Below are 19,383 nucleotides of genomic sequence, written 5' to 3' on the forward strand. Positions count from 1 at the left end.
TGTATAATTTTGCAAAAGGAAAATAATTTTGAGCACAATAATCTACATAAGTAAATAAGACATTTAGACATGAATATTCTCAAAGAGAAGTTCTACATCTTATCAGATGAAGCATTCCTGCAAAGGTAAACTGAGAATGGTTGGGCAGGCGGTCACTAACAAAAACTCCGCTCTCCTTCCAACAAAAATTTCCTGTTTAAATGTCCATATTGAAATCTTCAGTGATGAATGGAACAGGATTTTCCTGTTGACTGGGAGGTTTTTTTGCGAAAATAAGGACAGCCTCAAAACCAAAATTTTGAAATTTTCTTTGCGGAAATTTCCCCTCCATCCGATTTCTCCCAAATTTTCGTTACAAAGTAAATGGTCAATATTTCGAAAATTGAATATTTTTCGGATTTCTTGGAAACTTTCCCAGACCCATCCCAAAGTCCTGAAGGAGTCTTCTTTAGGAGTCACGTGCTAAGAATGCCATATCACGTGAGCGACGTAAGGAGATTAGTATCCAGACCTCCATCTGAAAGATGTTCTGCAGGTTCTGAGTTCGGGAACTGATACAACTTGTCGAACGGAGGGTGAAAATGGCGACGAAGAGTAATCTATCTGCTGTGCTCCGCAAAGTGGACGATCTTTGCTTGGTAGGAATGCGTTTTATCTTCTGCTGCATTCTGCCTTCAGAAGGTTCTGCGCTCTGTCTAATAATGAATTTTTCGTTCGCAGGAAGAACGCCCTATCCCGCAACCTGGGAAGGGAGGTAGGTGAATCAGTTTTCAGTCTTTTCAGCTAGGAAGTGTAATTTTCCATACGTCGAATGACTTGAATTAACAGTTCAAAGTTGATTAGCTCGTTTTTAATTTTTTCCCTGGATAGACGTTAAATCGATTGAGTTTGTTTGGGGTTGGAGCTAGTTTCGCGTTTGTGAAAATTGATAAGGCGTGAGCCAAAATAGCACGGGACTGAAGTCACGCAAAAACAAATGCAAAATTAATCACCTGTAAAATCTAGAGGAATTAATTTTGAATAACTTATTGTAAAGGGAACTAGATTGGCAACGACTGTAAGTCAAAAATAACATAAAAGGAAATGGGCAGTTTAACCCAACTCAAGAACAATCCGCAACTTATATCTCCTTTCTTGTATCAATAAAGTATCAATATTTGTCAAGAAGATGGCTAATGAGAATGTAAATTTTAATCATCAACTGGGAAATTATCAATTACCTTGTAATTACCTAACCCCCCCCCCCCCCCAAGTCTCAAACCATAAAAATGTATATTTCACACAAAGTATATTGTTTTGTGTACCTATATATACTGTAATGATTCGATTTAGCACCCGGGGCGCTTATTATTTTTGGCACCTCAAGGGTAGGGGCACTTATTTATTTTTTTGAGAAACAACCAAATGTTCAAAATAAAACTTTAACAAATATTAACAGAAACTGTAAAAGTAACAAATTGTTGAGAGTTCAGAATAATTTGTTCCTTTTAGCAGTCAATATATACATGTGCGGTACGGTGAATGTTCATGTTTTAATCTATTCGCCGTCGATGAGTTCAGTAGGGGCGCTTAAGGGAGCTTGTAAGAATGGTGGCGCTTATTAGAATGGGAGCACTTATTGGAATAGGGGCGCTTATTGACAAAAAACACATTCCAAGGGGGGGCGCTTATTGGAAGGAGGGCGCTAAATCGAATCATTACGGCATATGTGAATGTTGCACCCACCAACTTATTCTTACACATAAAATTTCATTTATTTTTTTTTTAATAACTAATGAATCTTTTTCTTGCTAAATTAAAGAGGTACAAATTGCAATGCATGCTGTTGGAATATGTGGCTCAGATGTGCATTACTGGAAGAAAGGAAGAATTGGAGATTTCATTCTCACAGCACCCATGGTTCTCGGACACGAATCAAGTGGAGTGGTGTCTGCAGTAGGTGAAGGAGTTACAAACCTTAAAGTTGGTAAGTCTATTATTTTGTTCCTGAGTAGTGACTAAAGTGATCTTGCATAGGCAGCGGAGCAGGGGGTAGGAAGGGGCTCAGCCCCCAATGTTTTGGTGCTGAAAATATCGCGAGCACAGCGTAAAATTGGTTTGTCAAGATGTTCTGTCTCATGAGGGAGTTCAAACATCTTCGCAACTTCCTTAAAAATCTTCGGGAAACTATGTTTATCTTCGGAAAAGTTCGAAAAATGATTGGAAACTTTCTAATGGCCTTCGAACAACAATCGAGGAATCTTCAGAAATCTCCAGTCAACTGTTCAGATAGCAAAAAGTTGCAAGAACGGAAAACCTGCGGAGCATTTTAAGGACAGTTGTAGCCCCCCCATGTTCCAAAATGCTCCGCCGCCTCTGTCTTGAGTCAGCATTTGAGCCAAGTGACCCATATTAGAATGGCACTTAACTCCTGCCAGTTTCTCAGTGTAGCAGTCCATCACAGGGTTAATATTATTATTCCCTGCATTAGTTTGCCGGCTGAAGAGGGGCACTGTGAGAGTAAAGAATCTTGACTAAGAACACAACACAACAAACCAAGCCAGGGCTTGAGCCCTGAGTGCTTGATCCAGAGTCCAGTGCACAAACATTAGGCCACCTGATGCCTCTCACAGCAATGTTCCTGATTATAGCTTAAATATTGAATCCATAGGCGTACGGGCACCTTCGGACCTGGGGGAGCAGACACCTTATTGCCCGAAAAAAAATGACATGCGTTGAAAGCGAATTAGAGAGGCATATAGAATGGACAACAAAACGTGCATTGAAATAGTTGTGCACCCTGCCTTCTTAAAGTTCTCTAATTAATTTCGTGGCGTTGTCCGTAGATGTCAATGCACAACCTCGTTCCCAGCGTCTCTCATCTTCCCTACCCCAATGCACTGAATCCTTTTTCTTCGGAAATATTTTATTTTTTCACTTTAGTTCAGAAAAAAATTAAAGTATTTTTGGGGAGCCAATTTACATTGTTTTCGCCTACTTGAAAGTTATAGAAAAGTGGTTGAAACATTCAGGCGTAAATGGGTTAAAACATTTCGTTGAAAGTTTTAAGCTAGCCATTAGAACTAACTAAACGTTTGGGTCAAAAGCATTATCAGAGCATTAGCTTCAGCACATCTGTAACAGCTTTGTTTCAAAGTCTTACACTGGATCCACCATGCGCAAACTCTCAAGCTATGGAAAATCCTAACTTCTGGTCGCCCTCGCCAATTTCCCACTCACTTAAAAATGATTACAACTGAATAAAACTGAGGGGTCAGGCAGAATTTTCGAGAAAAATCGAACATCATTATAGCAATTTGCGAGAGGAAACGAAAGCAGACAAGATATGGTATGCGGTATGAGAAATTTAGACTTCTGAACCACAAAGTTTGGTATATTTTCAATACTTTTCTGCTGATGTAATTCGTTTTGAACATAACTTTGAGATTTGTCGGCTTATTTTCACTTTTTTCTCTGGCTTATTGCCCGAATTCTGAGCATTTTGCCCGAAAAATTTCGGCGCTGGGGGGGCTGCAGCCCCCCTCGCCCCCCCCGCCTCGTACGCCTATGATTGAATCTCACTAAGGCCTCCATGTATTGTGTAGAGGGTGTGTGCAAGTACCGGTAAGTGCTATTCTGCCCTATCTGCTGCACTTTGTTTTGCCTCATTCCATTGGTAAGGTGTTGTGGAGGCAGTTATTCATGTTCTTTCCATTGCTTCAGTTTTTGTGGCCAACTCCCTGTATGGAAAGCTTGCCTGAGCCCGCCCGGAATTTTACTATAAAATGGAATCCCAATTTCTTGAACCCTTGACAAATCAGGGGCAAAGTTACAGAGAAGTACTATCCAAGGTAAAAAGGTTACCAGTAGTTAAAAATTTTTTGGTGTTTTGAAAAACCGAGGGCTCGAGAAATTGGGATTCTATTGTATTTTCTCCTGTGTAAAGAAAATATATATTTTATGGTCTGATCTTAGTTGTTCCCTTGTTGTTGTGCTGTTAGGTGACAGAGTGGCCATTGAACCAGGAGTGGGCTGTCGGATTTGTTCCTTTTGCAAGGAAGGCCGTTACAATTTGTGTCCAGACATGAAGTTCGCTGCCACCCCTCCATATGATGGCTCACTGTGCAGATACTTTGTTCATGCTGCTGACTTTTGTTTCAAGTAAGTCATTGTTCTTAATGTGCTGAAACTTCAGGTCAACTTTAGAAATCTTCAGATGCCTTGGGGTCAACTTTGGAGATCTTTCGAAGACTGTTTAACTTCAGGAAACTTTGTGTCAACCCCAGGATGTCAACTTCAGAATGAAGAGTAATAGACACTCCTAGGGAGTACTTAAGGTGGCTTAATACAGTTTTGAGAGGGCAAATCAGTCCAACCTTTAACTCTCTTGTTCAAATTCCAAAAAAGTTTTGTCTTTCTCTTATCACTGTTTGTTACATCCTAAAATCATCTAATGCGATATTTGGAAAATAAAAATGCTAATAAACAGTTTAAATGAACGGCCGAGTGCTTATGAGGGGACTGGCACTAGTATTTTAAACGGCGTTTTTCTCAAAATCTACCCGTACGACCCTACCTCAAAATTTCAGAAATAAGAAATTGGCTTTGATTTATCATTCATGCAAAATAATATAAAAATCTGTAAGACAGATTTTTCGCTAAATAGGAAAATGTGATATTTTGCCGATTTTTAAAATAACTCAAAATCTGTCTTACAGATTTTTTCAAAATTTTGGCCGTGGACGTGGTTCACCCCTTAAATTTAATTGTGAAAGTTTCATAATGGGTTGTACGGTAGGTTTTCGAGAAAATCTGGATCAAAATCTGGCTTTTACGACCTCCGAAGTGAATCAAATTGCGCGTGCGAGCGCGCGCTAATATGACGCCATGCGTCGCCAACGATAACGAAAGACAGAATAAGAACTTCTCTGTCGGTTTTTAATCCACATTTTTTGTCGTATTGTTTTCCGTCCCAGGTTGAGAGGCCTATCTGAAAGTATTTTGAAGTTTTCTTTTGTACACAAATTTGGTAAAGCGCGGTAAAACAGGTGGAACTCTTTTTCGTTTCTGTTTAGAGTTGCTAGCGCCATTTTAGGCCGCGCGAGCAATAATGACGTCAAGCGGAAAATCGTAGCGCGCACCTTTGAGGCACGTAAAAACTGTATTCAGCCACCTTAATTATACTTCTCTCACCCAATCAGTATCCAGTAATCCAGTAATTCAGGCAGCGGAGCAGGGGGGCAGGGGGAGCTGTAGCCCTCCCTCCCAAACAAGACTTTTTGGGGCTCAACCGCTCACCCCCCCCCCCCCACACACACACACACATACCCTCACACACACACACACACACAAGTTTGGATACTTAAAAAATCGAGAGCGCAGTGTAAAATTGGTTTGTCAAGATATTCCATTGATCCATTGATCCATTTCTTCAGGCTTCCTGACCATGTGTCATTTGAGGAGGGAGCTCTTCTAGAACCACTGTCTGTTGCTGTACATGCTTGCCATAGAGCCCACATCTCCATTGGAAGCAATGTGTTGATCTGTGGAGCCGGTGAGAAGTTTTACTCTAATTTAGCTGGTTTGCTGGTAAATAAAATCTGTCATGAAAATTTTGGCTCTAAACCGGTATTCAATAATGACCTTTAAGGTGGCTCCATAGGGTTTCTTGACCGCGCGAAGAATGGGTACGAGCTTGAAATGCCGGCAAATCAAAACAAACATGGCGGCTTCACGCGAGCGTGAAATTTTCGGCGAGAAAACGCGAGACTTGCTTCCTGCCAATGAAATAACACCCGTGCTTTCCTGTGTTGAGCAGATAAAAGAGTTTACAACACCCTAAAAAGGTGTTTACAACGTCCGCGGTGCTTCTGGCCGCTTTTGTAAAGTTCGTACGATCGAAAGCAAAAGATAAAATAAAGAATAGTCTCCGCGATTGTAAGATACTTCGAGCAGAATTTCAGAGATTCTGCTACATAAAGGATTAAGGTATGTCTCTAACTAACCGTTGTGTTAACAGATATTCGCACAAAAACCGACAACAACGGGAAACGCTCGTCTTTACACATCAACTCGTATGGTTCGAAAGTTCGCGCATGCTCAAATAGCGATCTTGGACAATTTCTATTCTGATGATGTAATTGTTATTCGGGCGAAAATAGAAATTTTCCCCTGGTATTTACTAGAGTTTCCTTCGGTGAAATTCCTTAAAATTTGGCATAGATGTGATACCTTTTAAAGAATGTCAGTCGTTTCGCCTACAAGTAGTTTCGCCTACAGGTTGATTCGCCTACAGTGAAGTCGATTCGCCTACACGACCTGAGTTGTTTCGCCTACACAAAAGTCGATTCGCCTACACTTTTTTTTCTCGAATTTGAAGTCTTCATCTTTAGTAAGGCGTATTTCTTAAGGTTGCGATCCGGGATTTTTATGTACTCGCCGGTCACGCGTAATGTTTGACTAGTATGGACTAGGAAGAAGACACAAGGCCTGGGACCGAGAAAGGATGTTCTCGCATCGCGCATAGCTTAGCGGTGCTACCTACGAAAAGAATTTTTTTCATAAAGACATGAGGCAAATGTGTTAATCTGATTGCTTTAAAAGTCGCAAGAACATCTTTTCAAGGGAATGCATGGGTACCGGGTGAACTGGTTTTACAATAAAGCTTACTACGTCTTCACACTTAAATAACTTTTTTTATTTTAGTTCATAGTGGCTCTTAACCTAGTTTTTGACAACAGTTCTAATCTTACTCTTTTAATTCAAACTAACTTTTGCTACAATTTCTTACGTGGCAAATGCTATTAATTGCTACTATTAAATAGATATTCCTAAGACCCTTATTGTTTCCTTATTGTTTTTTAATGGTTTGTTTAATTTGTTTGCTTCGGCGAAAATAACACACACATACCATCAAGTTAAGGTAAACTTTATTAGTATTGAACTTTATTTAGGTATTCCTCTCTTCTATCTTTCGGAACATAGCAAGCTTTGATGTAGGCGAATCGACTTTGGTGTAGGCGAAACAACTCAGGTTGTGTAGGCGAATCGACTTCACTGTAGGCGAATCGACCTGTAGGCGAAAATACTTGTAGGCGAAACAACCGGATACCCTTTTAAACTGCCCTTTTTGTCGTTTTTTTTAAAAAAATTTGTAAGCCAGTTTTTTTGCTTAGTCAAAAAAACACAAAATAACCAAAAACGCAAAAACGACCTGGACAACCCCTACTTTTTTTGTTTTTAAAAGTTACTTCTCATCAGATTCAATCCGTTGGGAGAATTTAAAAATTTTTCACCGAAGAAAATTAAAGAAATTTAAGATCAAAACCATAAAAACACCAAAAAATAGGACTTTTTGAGTAGATTGTAGCTCAAAAACAAAGGCCGTTATTTTAAAAAAGAATAATGCACAACATATTTTAGTCCTTGTTTTTAATATTTCGGCAGCTTTTATTTATTACTAGTTTAAAAAATAACGCGAAAATGATCTCTTGATGGGTATCACTTCTGCGCGCGCCGTAATATCTCAAAACCCTATGGAGCCACCTTAAATAGTATTTTTTAATAACTTTAGAATTTTATAATGAACTTTAGTAATTTTTTAAGAATTTTAGAATTTTATAATGAATTTTAGTATTTTTTTAAGAATTTTAGTATTTTATAATGAATTTTAGTATTTTAATAAATTTACTATTTTATCCTATTGTAATTTAAATATCTTATCTACTTCCTTTAATATTGTTTCGTTATTGTTCCTTATATAAATATATTTCTTGTAAGAGCATTGAGATTTTTTAATGTAATGCGCAATAAATAAATTATTATTATATTATTATTATCTGGGAGGCCATGGGTTCGATTCCTGTCGGGGACTCAGAATTTTTCTTTGTCCCATGCTCATGGCTTTGTTGAAAAATTCATCTTCATTATTTATCACCAAGCTTGAAATTTGTCATCTTTATTATTTACTACACACTTGATGATTTTGACATTGCTGATCCTAGCAGTATGCAGGACGCTTGTCACATATCAACCTAGTAAATGGCCAAGCTCTCTATGAGTCTCTCAAAGCTCAGTTGGTTAGAGCGCCCAACCGGTATCTGGGAGGCCATGGGTTCGATTCCCGTCGGGGACTCAGAACTTTCCTTTGTCCCATTCTCCTGTCATTGTTAAAAAATTCATCTTCATTATTTATCACCAAGCTTGAAATTTACCATCTTTATTATTTACTAATATTGGACCAGTTGTTAAATTTATTTAACTGTATTTCTATTGCAGGTCCCATTGGTTTGGTGAACCTTATGACTGCCAAAGCTTGTGGTGCAAGTAAAGTAGCCATCACAGGTGAACACTGTTGTTGGTTTGTTACTAACAGGGAACTTTCAGATCAGAGTACGAGTATGAGATCGGGTACGAGTACAACCTTTGAATTTCAATCCAGTTATGTTCCCAGAGCCATCACTTGATCGGTCGAAAAAGGAGACTATCGGTACCAGACTGGTGTGAAATTTTGATTATGTATTGACAGCATAAGCACTAGGTCAGAAAAGTCGTACTCTTACTCAGTCTGAAGGTCCCTAAAAACATTTCTGAACTTAGGTTTCCATAGCTTCAATTGCCTAACTAGAAATATTAACTATATTTTGCTCCAACAGTTTATGTGCTTCTGATCAGTTTTATGTGGTTTTGATCAATTGAATAATCAAGAACATAGAGTGATTGATCAGCTGTCAACTTGTCTTTCAGATATCGATGAAGGCAGGCTAAACAAAGCTAAGGAACTTGGTGCTGACTATATCATCAAAGTGGATACCACCAAAGACAGCCGTGACTTGGCCAAGAAAATTGTTGATTGTCTGGGAATGGCTGATCAAACCATTGAATGCAGTGGAGCTGAGTCAAGCTTCCATGCAGGAATTCATGTTAGTTGACTCTTGAATTCCCAAGAGGAATTAATATTATTATCAAATTTTGCCTTAGTGTCACTCAATCTTGTTCCAAGAGCCATCTCTTCTTTAATGTCAGTACCAAGAATGTGAACTCTGGCCAAGTCTGATGTGAAAGGCCATGATTTGCAGATTTCTGGGCCAAAAACTTGTAGCCAAAAAATTCCAGTTGGAAAACGAATGGAACACTAATTATCTGGAAAATCTATTCGGAAATGGCCGATTCCCTCTATGGTGCGATCCTGCAGGGAATCACGGTAGTTGTATTCATCATTGCGAAGTCTCGCGCATGGTTTGATGAACACAACGACCATGATTCCTTGCAGGCGCGCGCCATAGAGGGAAATCGGCCATTGTGGACTAGGTTTTGATGTAGTCCCTTCATTCTGATTGGTACGAACCGTTGAAAAATTCTGAAACATTTGGTTTTTTTCCGGTTTTCAGTCTACCATCAAGGGAAAACAATAATATATTGTTAACTAAATTATACAGTCAGTTTGCTGTTTTTGAAAAAACACTTACCATTATTCAACATAATTCCAAATGGCAGGGCTGCAAATAACAGTTGGTCATTGGACATTGGCCGACCAAATTTGCTCATGTCTGACGAAATCCCAAGTGTGGTCGGACATGATGTCCGGACAATTTTTTGATCATAAATCATTTTATGGCAACAATGAATTAAATTAAACCTTTTGTTTTTGGGGATGTCCAACCAAAATTTTGTTTTGTCCGACCATGATGGTGTCTTAGTAGGACATATGTCATTTCCTTTTAAGAAAAATATTTGCAGCCCTGAAATGGTAAACACCCCTGGTCATTTGCGCCTAAAGCTGATTGGCTAACAATTGAAAATGATTTATTTATTTATTTGTATTTGTTTGTTTGTTTATTTTTTACTCCATCTGCTACTCTGACTCATGCATCTTTATTTTTAACTTTAAGGCAACTAAGCCAGGAGGCACACTTGTTGTAGTTGGATTGGGAAAGCCTGAAGTGCAATTTCCCATTGTGGATGCTTTGGTTAGAGAAGTGGACATCAGAGGAATATTTAGATATGTTAACTGGTAAGTCAAGCATTCTCATCAGCGCCAAAATAATAGAGTTAAGGGAGTACCCTCCCTCCCCCCCCCCCCCCACCATCACCTTGGCCTTGCCTCACTTCACTTCTCTGCACCATCCCACATCATGCTGTTCCTACCCTGGCATCAACACTTCATTTATTTGGTTTTATTGAATTTTGTATCACAGCTATCCGACAGCCCTGGCACTGGTTGCGTCTGGAGCAGTGAATGTCAAACCACTAATAACTCATCACTTCAAACTTGAGCAGTCTCTTGATGCCTTTGAGACTTCAAGAACTGGTGCTGGAGGAGCAATAAAAGTAGTCATCCACTGCAATGAGGGATACCAGACACAATAGACAAAGCCATATCTAACAGTTTTCTAATATATACTTTCTTTTTCAAAATACGAGTAAGGCAAGCGTTATTAATAATAAGTATCTTGCTATCCTTTATGACTGGTAGTAAAAGAGGTGATACCTCCCAGGGGTTACACCTTTTGGGCATGGAACACAAATTAAAACTTCCTTCAATCAAGACACGTCATAGACTTAAGGGCCCTGTGATATGAAACAAAATTATCGGTATACTTATTATCCTCTAAGAAAGAACTTAAATTTTTCACTTACGGTATATTATATTTTTCTTTTTACACAACTTTCTTAGAAAATGTTAACAAGTGGGTTTTTTACGGTGGACACAAAAGTGCAGATTGTCAGCCATTTTTTTTGTTTGTTTGTTTAGACCTGTTTATGCTTTACAAGTTGATTGATTAACCACTTTGTTGCCAGTTAGAATGATCAGACAAGACCCCTTTCGTACCAGATATTCTCAGTTGTTCTGTTGCAGAGGTTTACTGTCTGCACTGGGCAAAATTATCCATACCATGAGACCTGCACGCTGACGAACAAATGCATAGTCCCTCGAGACTTAATAAACTCAAATAGTTCTTATTTTATTACAATAACGTAGGTTCATGTAGCTAGAGGTTTAGGAAACTTTTGAAATTAAATTAAAGTACAGTATTGTCCAAAAAAATAAATTAATACTCTAACATTTTATGTTTGTTTTAGAGGTTTATTGGTATGAGTTGATTCTAAAATATAATAAAATATTTAATATAGACATATCAAATAAACTTAGCCCAGCTATCACACTTTGTTGAACCGTTTCATGAGTGATATTGGCAAAACTTTACCCTGAGTGTAAGCAAAACTTTCTTTTAACTCCCCACTGCAGGAATTCCAACCAAAGATATTATGTATATCTGAAAATTGATTTCTTTCTTTTCTAAGCGACGACGTAAGGCATCGCTTTATTCTTGGGCCATCGACCGGTTGTGTTTAATGTTTCGCACAATTGACCACTCGTCAGGTCTGTAAACTCACCCCTCTAGGAAGCCTGTTCGCAGGCTCAATCGCAGGCTATGATCTATGATCGCACCAACCGCGTTCCCCAACGCGTTCCCGAGGTTGTGATCGCACAGTGGAGCGGGTGTGATCGCACAGTAGGCCAAAAATAAATTTTAAGGTCGCGCAGGACCCTTGAGATCATTATGTATGTATTTATTTAAAGAGTAGGCACGAACTGCGACGACTGAAGCCGACAACAAACGAAATATTCATGACAATGTTTTTCTTAAAGTTCTTTGTACAAGTAATTACACGGTATTGTTCTCAGCTTTGCGTACCGTGCGCTGAAACAAAGCGAATTATCATAATTAGATTCACTGCTGCGAATGTAGCACACGTCGGTTGTCAACATTGACTCGGAAGGTCTTCGGAAGCGGAAAATCCTGCAATTTTGTGTCCAAGTTTTCTTCGCCGATATAGAATTTCAGGAGTTGATTCGCGAGGAATATGAACTTGGCGCACCCTATTGTGTTATGACAAGAGCGAATTTTGAAATTTCGTTCTCAGAATGAAGATAGCACGTTTCAAAGTTCAGATTTCACATTTTTACACTCTTAGAAGCAGATAACTTGTAGCAGTTTTTGAAATCGAAAATTTCGTTCTTGTCATAACACAAAAGAGGTTATGATTCATCACTAGGTTATATAATCATTTAACTTGGTGCGCTGTAATAGCCGAAAACTTGGACACAAAATCGCATTATCTGCAGTTAAACTTTTAAGAACCTGTAACATTACAGTTAACGGTCATCTCTCAGTAAAAGGACAATCATGATGTAATTTCATCATCCCTTAATATCCTTGAAAAATTTTAGAGAAATCGATGTTCAAAATGTAGCGAATTGAAGCTTTACAAGATAGCACTCCGTCAAGAAATTTGGCTAATGAATTTATTAATGAGCAAGGGTCCTGCGCGACCTTAAGTAGTTAATGTCACCCCTGAATTTTCCAAAAAAAGAGAACCTAAAACTGCTAGAATATCACTTTTTTCACATTCCAGCAACATTGATCAGCATTTAGATAAAGATTCCATGTAAAAATGTAGTAATGCGCAGTACCATTCCGAATTTTTCAGTCCGAGTCGTTTTTTGATTAGCTCTGTCACAATGCAGCCGATAAACAAAATGAATAGTCCTGTGGAAAGATCAATCCTAGCTCTATCAGCTGCTTCAGTCACAAAAAAACTACTGACGTGCAAATTGATTACGTCACAATTGGTTCAATGACCGCACTGAATTTTTCATGGTCTTTTTATCGACTAAAAGATATAGTGGGGAAGCTTGTCACTCTCTTACCGAATTCCGCACATAGTTGTTAACTCTCAAGGGACTGTTTTAATTTCGTTGTCATCGACATTGTCGTTGTGGCTCTCTTTTTTGATAATGCTGCCAGTCACTTAATATAAGATGAAGGCATTTTACTCCTAAACGCGCATTTAGGTGCTATTTGGAGGTGTCTTTCAAAAAACTATACAGAATTTGGTCATTTCATGCTGCTTTGTAAGTTATGACTAAGAAAATTCATCAGGAAACATAAACGTTTGTAGAACCACTTAACTGCTCATAGTTATTGAAGCCAGCGCTATCAACCAATCAAATGTGCCCAATGTACAAAGTTTCTTGGCCGCCAGTGATCCTGATTTTACGTAGGTATGCTACGCGGACCTATCCGCTAGCGTCTTTCTTTTGAATCTGAACCTCGTTTTCAGGCAATGTACACCGGAGACCTGGGCACTACTATAATCAAAATGGCGGCAGGGTTTGGTGTTTGGGAAGTAAGATTTCCTTCTTCTCGTGCAGTTTACGATGACGAAGATGAGGAAGACGAGGAGTCTTCCACTTTAGAGGATCAATCAAGGAATTTAAATTTTCACTGGGCGCCGCACCTCGAGAAAGGAGATCAGAAACCACTGCCAAAAGAATGCCCCTTACTGGTTCTCGCGATCGGAGAAGTTGCGACCACATTTGTAGAAGCTCATTTTTTATCAGCAGGGAATGAGATTGTTGCTTGTCTAACATCAAAAAATGAGAATGAGGAGCTCGATGTGGCAGGATATTCTGCAGTTACTCCTGAGGTTCTTTTAAAAAAGCTATGTTCCATGTCTAAATCAGGCGATACATGTTGCCTGCATCGATTAACGACGAGTCATGATGACTCAGTGTTTTGTCAATGCCGAACGCCTATGCCCCAAGAGAAAGCATTCCATTGGACAGAAAAGGTACGTATGAGGGAACAGTTTCACCGATGAACTCTACTGCGCTTAATAATTTAATTTTCCCCACTGCCGGGAATATGTCCCGCATTCGATTCGCGATATTCGCAGGCTAGAGAAGACATGTGTTCTAGCTGATTGGAGATGGCAAGAAAGGGATGAAAAACAGCAAGCTCAGACACTAACTGAGTGAACTGGGGCTAGTCCATTTCTAAAAAAGATTTCATTTTTTTTTCTTTTTTGTGAGTGATATACCTTATAAGTGCTGGGAAAGGGGGATGAGGAGTGGTGTATGCAGACATGGAAAGGCTTAGGGGCAACAAAAAAGGGGGCCTGTGGGTTGGGAGATTTCCACACTGCCAATATATTGGTATAAATCAAGTCAATTAAAGAAGAAATTGCTGCATAGTTAACAAAACAAAAGACCTTGGTAAGGGCTTATAAGTGAAAGAGGAGACTTGTATGTAATAATGCCTCTAACAACAACAACTTGTACAAAGAGGTCACAAGAATGGGATTGACCTGGAAACCATTATTGGAGTAGTTAATAATAAAGATGGTAAATTTTAAGCTCGGTAATAAATAATGAAGATGAAGTATTCAACATGACTCGAGCATGGGACAACGAAAAATTCTGAGTCCCCGACGGGAATCGAACCCATGGCCTTCCAGATACCGGTTGGGCGCTCTAACCAACTGAGTCGTAGCTCAGTTGGTTAGAGCGCCCAACCGGTATCTGGGAGGCCATGGGTTCGATTCCTGTCAGGGACTCAGCTTCATCTTCATCATTATTGGAGTAGTTGTAATTGTAATGTTCATTTGTGGCAAGTGACACACTTTGAATCACATAATCTTTTTTGAGTGAAAATGTAAAAAAAGAGCAAAAAAAAAAACAGTCAAACTGTACTTGCCTTCTCAAGCTCCTTGTTATTTTTTCTTTACATATTTTAAAAGCCCATATAATCCATTTTGATAGTGGACAACTTACCTCTCCCCCTCCCAAAAAAGTTAATACCAGGAAAAAATGATGGCGCAATCACTGAATATAAGAAATACCCTAAAAAACTTTTGAACTTACCTGCTCAAAGGGGCTGATGTTTAGATTTGGATATTTTTTTGTTTCAAAACCAGCTTGAATTTGTTGGTTTGGAAGAGGAAATTTATTTTTTCTTTTAGGCCATCCCAATAAAATGTGTCGTTTCCCATCGCCCAACCGACCCATTTTTTTCGAAAACAAAAATTCCAGATTCACTAATCAAAGAAGCAAGCACTTCAATTTACAAGCACACAATCTTGTTTTGTTAATAATAATTGGTATGATGTGATGTCTTTGTCTTTAATAAACATCGATACTATGTTATTTAAAGACTGTTAATAAGGAATAACGAACGAAAAGACCAAGTTTTCGAGTTGACTTTGTAATCAGGCTTTCTTACTTAGCAGCCCGGCCTTTTCTGGAACCCAGAACCCTTCAAGTGTTCATTCTTTTTTTTTTTTTTTTGCCCGACCGACCCACCATCACAAGAGACGGGGCGATGGGAAACGAAACATTTTATTGGGATGGCCTTATTGTTATTTTTATTTCTTGTTGCTTCTTATGTCAGGCCATCTCTTTTTTTCTTCCATATTGTGTAACTTACCTAGCTGTCTTAGTGCTGGACATTTGTCTATGATATATAAATCATTTATTTTAGTGAATTACGTAGACAATGACATATTTTCTTTTCTGAAAATCATGTTTTAGTTGTTTGAAAACTTGAAGCCTTCCAAAGTTGTGATTCTAACATCATCACCAGCCTGTGAATACCATACCAGTGCTCCTGAGAATCTCAAGTCTGATTTTGTAAGAGTGTTAAAGACAGATTCCTGGCAAGAAAAGATTTCACACAAAGAATGTTCATTTTTAGAAACACCTAACATCATAAGTGGAGTTGCAGCATCAGGTAAAGATAGTCATTTTTGTTGGTTTAACACTTACATTAAACTTACTATTAGAAATATTTTGTCTTTAACATTAGTGACCTTTGATAGCAGTAGAAGTACAAGATTGTGTATGAGTATGAGTGATTTAAGGGTGGTGAATGGTCCTTCAAAAAAATGTGCATCTCACGGAATTTTAGCCAAATTTTAGGGGTGTCATTGTCTTGAATTTTTTTTTGACACCTCGGAATTTCGATTTCTTTTGCAAGACAAAAAACATCTCAGGCTCGCATGAAAGATGTCAGCTCGCCATCTCGCAAAGTCTCGCATTTACCACTCAACATCCTTTATTTTAATCCCTCATCCCTCCCTTTTCTGATCAGTTGGATAGGAGGTAGACTGTTCACAGTCCCTTTTTTCCGTGAAGTCGTAGAGATTGATCATGGAGTTTGACAAACCACCATTTTGGTTCCTGATTAGAGTGAAGACTGGAAGAGTGCAAAAAGCCAGTGGGAGGGGATGCGCCGCATTCTGGACTCTCCCCAGTTTTCACTCACATTCAGGAACCAAGAATACAGCCTGTCAAGCTCAACTATCCATTTCTACGACCTCACGGAAAAGTAGGTACCAGGAATAAGTTTGCTTTCTTACTGGCAAACATGTTTGATAGTGATCTGTTTTTGTTCAGTTTTACAGTACTGTCAAATCCACAATGTGCCTGCAGCATTGTTTGTATGTTTCACTGAGTCATCGCATGTAGATTCACGGTCAGTAGAAGCCTTTCAGTTCCTTCTCAAGAATCCTCTCTTACAATCACTTCATCAGGTAATTAACAAAAGAAATTAAAATATTTAATCTATCTAGCTAGTGCAAATTTAAATCACTCATCTCCTGAGCTGATGTTATTTCCCACGAGTTTAACAGCAAGGTGGGCCTATTGAAAAATAGAAGTGGCACATGCATGCCCCCCACCCACCCCCCTTTTAGATGAAAATCAATGATTGCCCCATGCCCTCCTTATTGGCATTGTACAGTTTCAGGAAATATCCAAGTCTAAGGGGTCAGTGGATCACAAAAACCACCAGCTGCCTATTGTGTGGTTCCAGAAAATATCCATACCCTCTCCATGGAGGGTCGTAATTGGAAATTTCGAGAGGGAAGGTCTTAAGGAAAGTATGAACCTAAACTGGAATTTCCCGATGGGAGAAGGGATCAAACCAATAAACCCTCTGAGAAAGGGAGTATTTTTGATTGATTGATTGATTGATTGATTGATTGATTGATTGATTGATTGATTGATTGATTGACAATTGCCCTACCAACTGACTTGCACTGATTAATTTTCATTGATTGTATAGCCAGTGGGACTCAGCACCATAAATCTACTAAACTTTCCAAAGTATTCTATGTATTGCAAATGTTAAAATATGAATCAACATTTTTTTCGTATCCACAGGCTTCCAGTGAACAAGTTAAAAAAGTACTCAAGTCACTGGGATCTGGGAAATTGATAGAAATGAACATGTACATGTAGGACGTTTATGATGCTGCTTTGAGCGATGGAACCAAGAAGAACACTAAATATATTTAATAGGTTTTCATGGTCACTGTTTCTGAAGATAAAGCTTTTTTTAAACTTTTTTTCTTGTTGTTTTCTGCTGTAAAAAAAAGATAGAAATTGAAGACACCATACAAACCTTTCACTGGCTAGCTTTTAGATGACAAACAGAAAACCAAAAGGGATAAAAATTAATATTTTATTTTGCCCTCTTTTTTTATGGGAGGCGGGGTGGCCTAATGGTTAGTGCACCGGACTTCGGATGAAGCGGTCCGAGGTCGAGCCCCGTCTGGGGTCACTGTGTTGTGTTCTTGGGTAAGACACTTTATTCTCATAGTGCCTCTCTCCACCCAGATGTATATATGGGTACGGTACCTGCGACATAATGCAGGGGAAGGGGGGTACCCCTCTAGCATCCCATTCAGGGGGAAATAGAAATATTCCTAGCCGCTTAATGCTATGGAAACCGGGTTAAGCACCGGCAGTCTGGGCTGCATGGCTCGTCGCTTCCCCCTTTTCTTCTTTGATTTAAGTTTACAGTCAACTCTCTTTTAACGGACATCTCTATAAGACGGACACCCGATGATGGTCCCTGCCGTTTTTCAGTCATTTTACTATAACCAAACTCCCTATAAAACGGACACCTTTCTAAGACGGACAACGGACACTTTGAAATCATTAACGGGCACTTGAAAATACTTCCAAACTTCATATCGACCTAATAGAGAACGTTATGTTTTCACGTTGTCTTGTTGTAGCTACTGCCTGCAATGTGTACATGGCTGTTTTGTACGTACGTCACTCCTCGGGCAGAGGTCAGTCAGTCTACGTAAGTTCACGCTCTTTTCTGCGTCTTCATAGCGCGGAACAAGAATTGCGCAACGGTCAAACGGGATATTCTTTGTCACGCGACCTTGCATGGTTACGAGTCAATGTTTCAATATTGATTGGAAGTTACTCGTCCTTAGAGACCCAGGGGCAGTTAGCAGGCAAGAGGGAAAATCGAATCGGTAAGGAAAAACATCGGTGAATTAAATAAAATTCAAGGCAAAAGAAGAGAGCTCTGAGCCAATTTTTCTTTTCGCCGTATCGACTTCGATTTTCGCGCTCCACTAACCTCTCCTACTTATACGTTATAGAGGGAATTTTTAGAATAGGCATTTTTCCCAATGTACAAGATATCATATCATTATGCACACAGAATTAACAATGGACTAAAGAGCAAAAATCTTAAAGCAGTAAGGTTTTTTCGAGAAACCCTTGAGTAAAGCTTATAAACTAATACGTGATCAAATTTCTAATTTATTTTTCCTGTGAGAGTGAATAAGTGGATCTCATTCAAACAATTAAAACTGCGGAAAGAATTGTCAAATAGTTCAGTTTAATCGAACGGAACCCCTCTTGAGGCGTAGTCAATGCACTTCGTTCTGGAGTGCTTTCAAACAACAGCACATTTTAATGAAAAAAATACAGCTTTCTTGCATACCGGAGTTGCCAAATCTGTGCTATGCATGACAAATGTAGAAGCCTTAACCATGGTTTGCTCTATTTAAGATCACTAATGATGTCGTGGTGAGTAAAGAAAAACAGTTTTTCCCTCCTTCTCAAGTGCTCTCGCCACTTCCTGTAGCTAAGTTGATACACTGTTAGCCTAGCTTAGCCTGCGCTTCGCGCTCGAACTCCCCTTCTCCTTTCCCTTTGAACGCCGGCCTCGCAGGCTAATACATTGTCGACCATAGAGCAATTATCTTTCCCTCTTGTCACAGAAGTGATGTTACTTCAGTTACGCAAAAAAAAAATCAAGCCTTATCTTTTCCAACACAGACCGGAATTTATTCAAAGCATATAAAACGGAACTTGGCAACTTGCTCGAGCAAATTTGCTCACAAAAAATTACATCCCTTGGAGACCCTCACTTTGTAAAGTGACCTTATAGAAGTCTAATAGAACTTGAATGACATGAATTTATAATTCGCAAACATCCTGCCCATTGAGCATAAAAAAATTATTCCGCTTGCGTCAAATATCTGCTACTGATCGCAAAGCTCTGGTAGTTCTAGTACACTGAGTGGAACCGCTAAACGCCGGGAATCCAGCGGTATTCTGTCTTCAGCGCGGCCAACAAAACCCCAAAATTTTCTCAGTGCACTTGTATGACGGTTTCACGTCACTTCTTCAGTGCTTTCATGACTTGCATTTACTCTTGCGTAAAAGAAATATAGAATGTAAAATTTAAGGTCGGTAAAAATATACAGTTTACTGAACTAAACTGAGTTCACTATGCGCGCGAGTTT

The 19,383-nt window shown here is 39.0% G+C and overlaps 2 protein-coding genes across 2 annotated transcripts; both read left to right on the forward strand.

Annotated features, from left to right (window-relative positions):
- Nucleotides 1-507: 507 nt before the first annotated feature.
- LOC144656127 (sorbitol dehydrogenase-like) lies at nucleotides 508-11,154 on the forward strand. Its single transcript, XM_078516357.1, has 9 exons — nucleotides 508-638; nucleotides 721-754; nucleotides 1,802-1,966; nucleotides 3,981-4,140; nucleotides 5,415-5,533; nucleotides 8,257-8,322; nucleotides 8,725-8,900; nucleotides 9,870-9,991; nucleotides 10,176-11,154. Exons 1-9 carry the CDS (start codon nucleotides 582-584, stop codon nucleotides 10,345-10,347), a joined length of 1,071 nt encoding a protein of 356 aa, XP_078372483.1. The 5' UTR covers nucleotides 508-581; the 3' UTR covers nucleotides 10,348-11,154.
- A 1,947-nt stretch (nucleotides 11,155-13,101) lies between these two features.
- On the forward strand, nucleotides 13,102-17,162 carry LOC144656557 (proteasome assembly chaperone 1-like). Its single transcript, XM_078516778.1, has 4 exons — nucleotides 13,102-13,617; nucleotides 15,356-15,554; nucleotides 16,220-16,356; nucleotides 16,988-17,162. The coding sequence occupies exons 1-4, from the start codon at nucleotides 13,111-13,113 to the stop codon at nucleotides 17,063-17,065; spliced, it is 921 nt and encodes a 306-aa protein (XP_078372904.1). The 5' UTR covers nucleotides 13,102-13,110; the 3' UTR covers nucleotides 17,066-17,162.
- Nucleotides 17,163-19,383: the final 2,221 nt, after the last annotated feature.

The sequence above is a fragment of the Oculina patagonica genome, chromosome 6 (assembly GCF_052425735.1).
Source record: "Oculina patagonica isolate OP01 chromosome 6, crgOcupat, whole genome shotgun sequence".
NCBI lineage: Eukaryota > Metazoa > Cnidaria > Anthozoa > Scleractinia > Oculinidae > Oculina > Oculina patagonica.

Excerpts from the sequence above, each read along its gene's own strand:
- LOC144656127 (XM_078516357.1), top strand. The coding sequence starts at position 582 with ATGGCGACGAAGAGTAATCTATCTGCTGTGCTCCGCAAAGTGGACGAT. Across the intron at positions 8,901-9,869 it reads GCTTCCATGCAGGAATTCAT|GCAACTAAGCCAGGAGGCAC; the intron begins GTTAGTTGACTC and ends TTTAACTTTAAG. Across the intron at positions 9,992-10,175 it reads ATATTTAGATATGTTAACTG|CTATCCGACAGCCCTGGCAC; the intron begins GTAAGTCAAGCA and ends TTTGTATCACAG.
- LOC144656557 (XM_078516778.1), top strand. The coding sequence starts at position 13,111 with ATGTACACCGGAGACCTGGGCACTACTATAATCAAAATGGCGGCAGGG. Across the intron at positions 15,555-16,219 it reads AAGTGGAGTTGCAGCATCAG|TTTTACAGTACTGTCAAATC; the intron begins GTAAAGATAGTC and ends GTTTTTGTTCAG. Across the intron at positions 16,357-16,987 it reads TCTTACAATCACTTCATCAG|GCTTCCAGTGAACAAGTTAA; the intron begins GTAATTAACAAA and ends TCGTATCCACAG.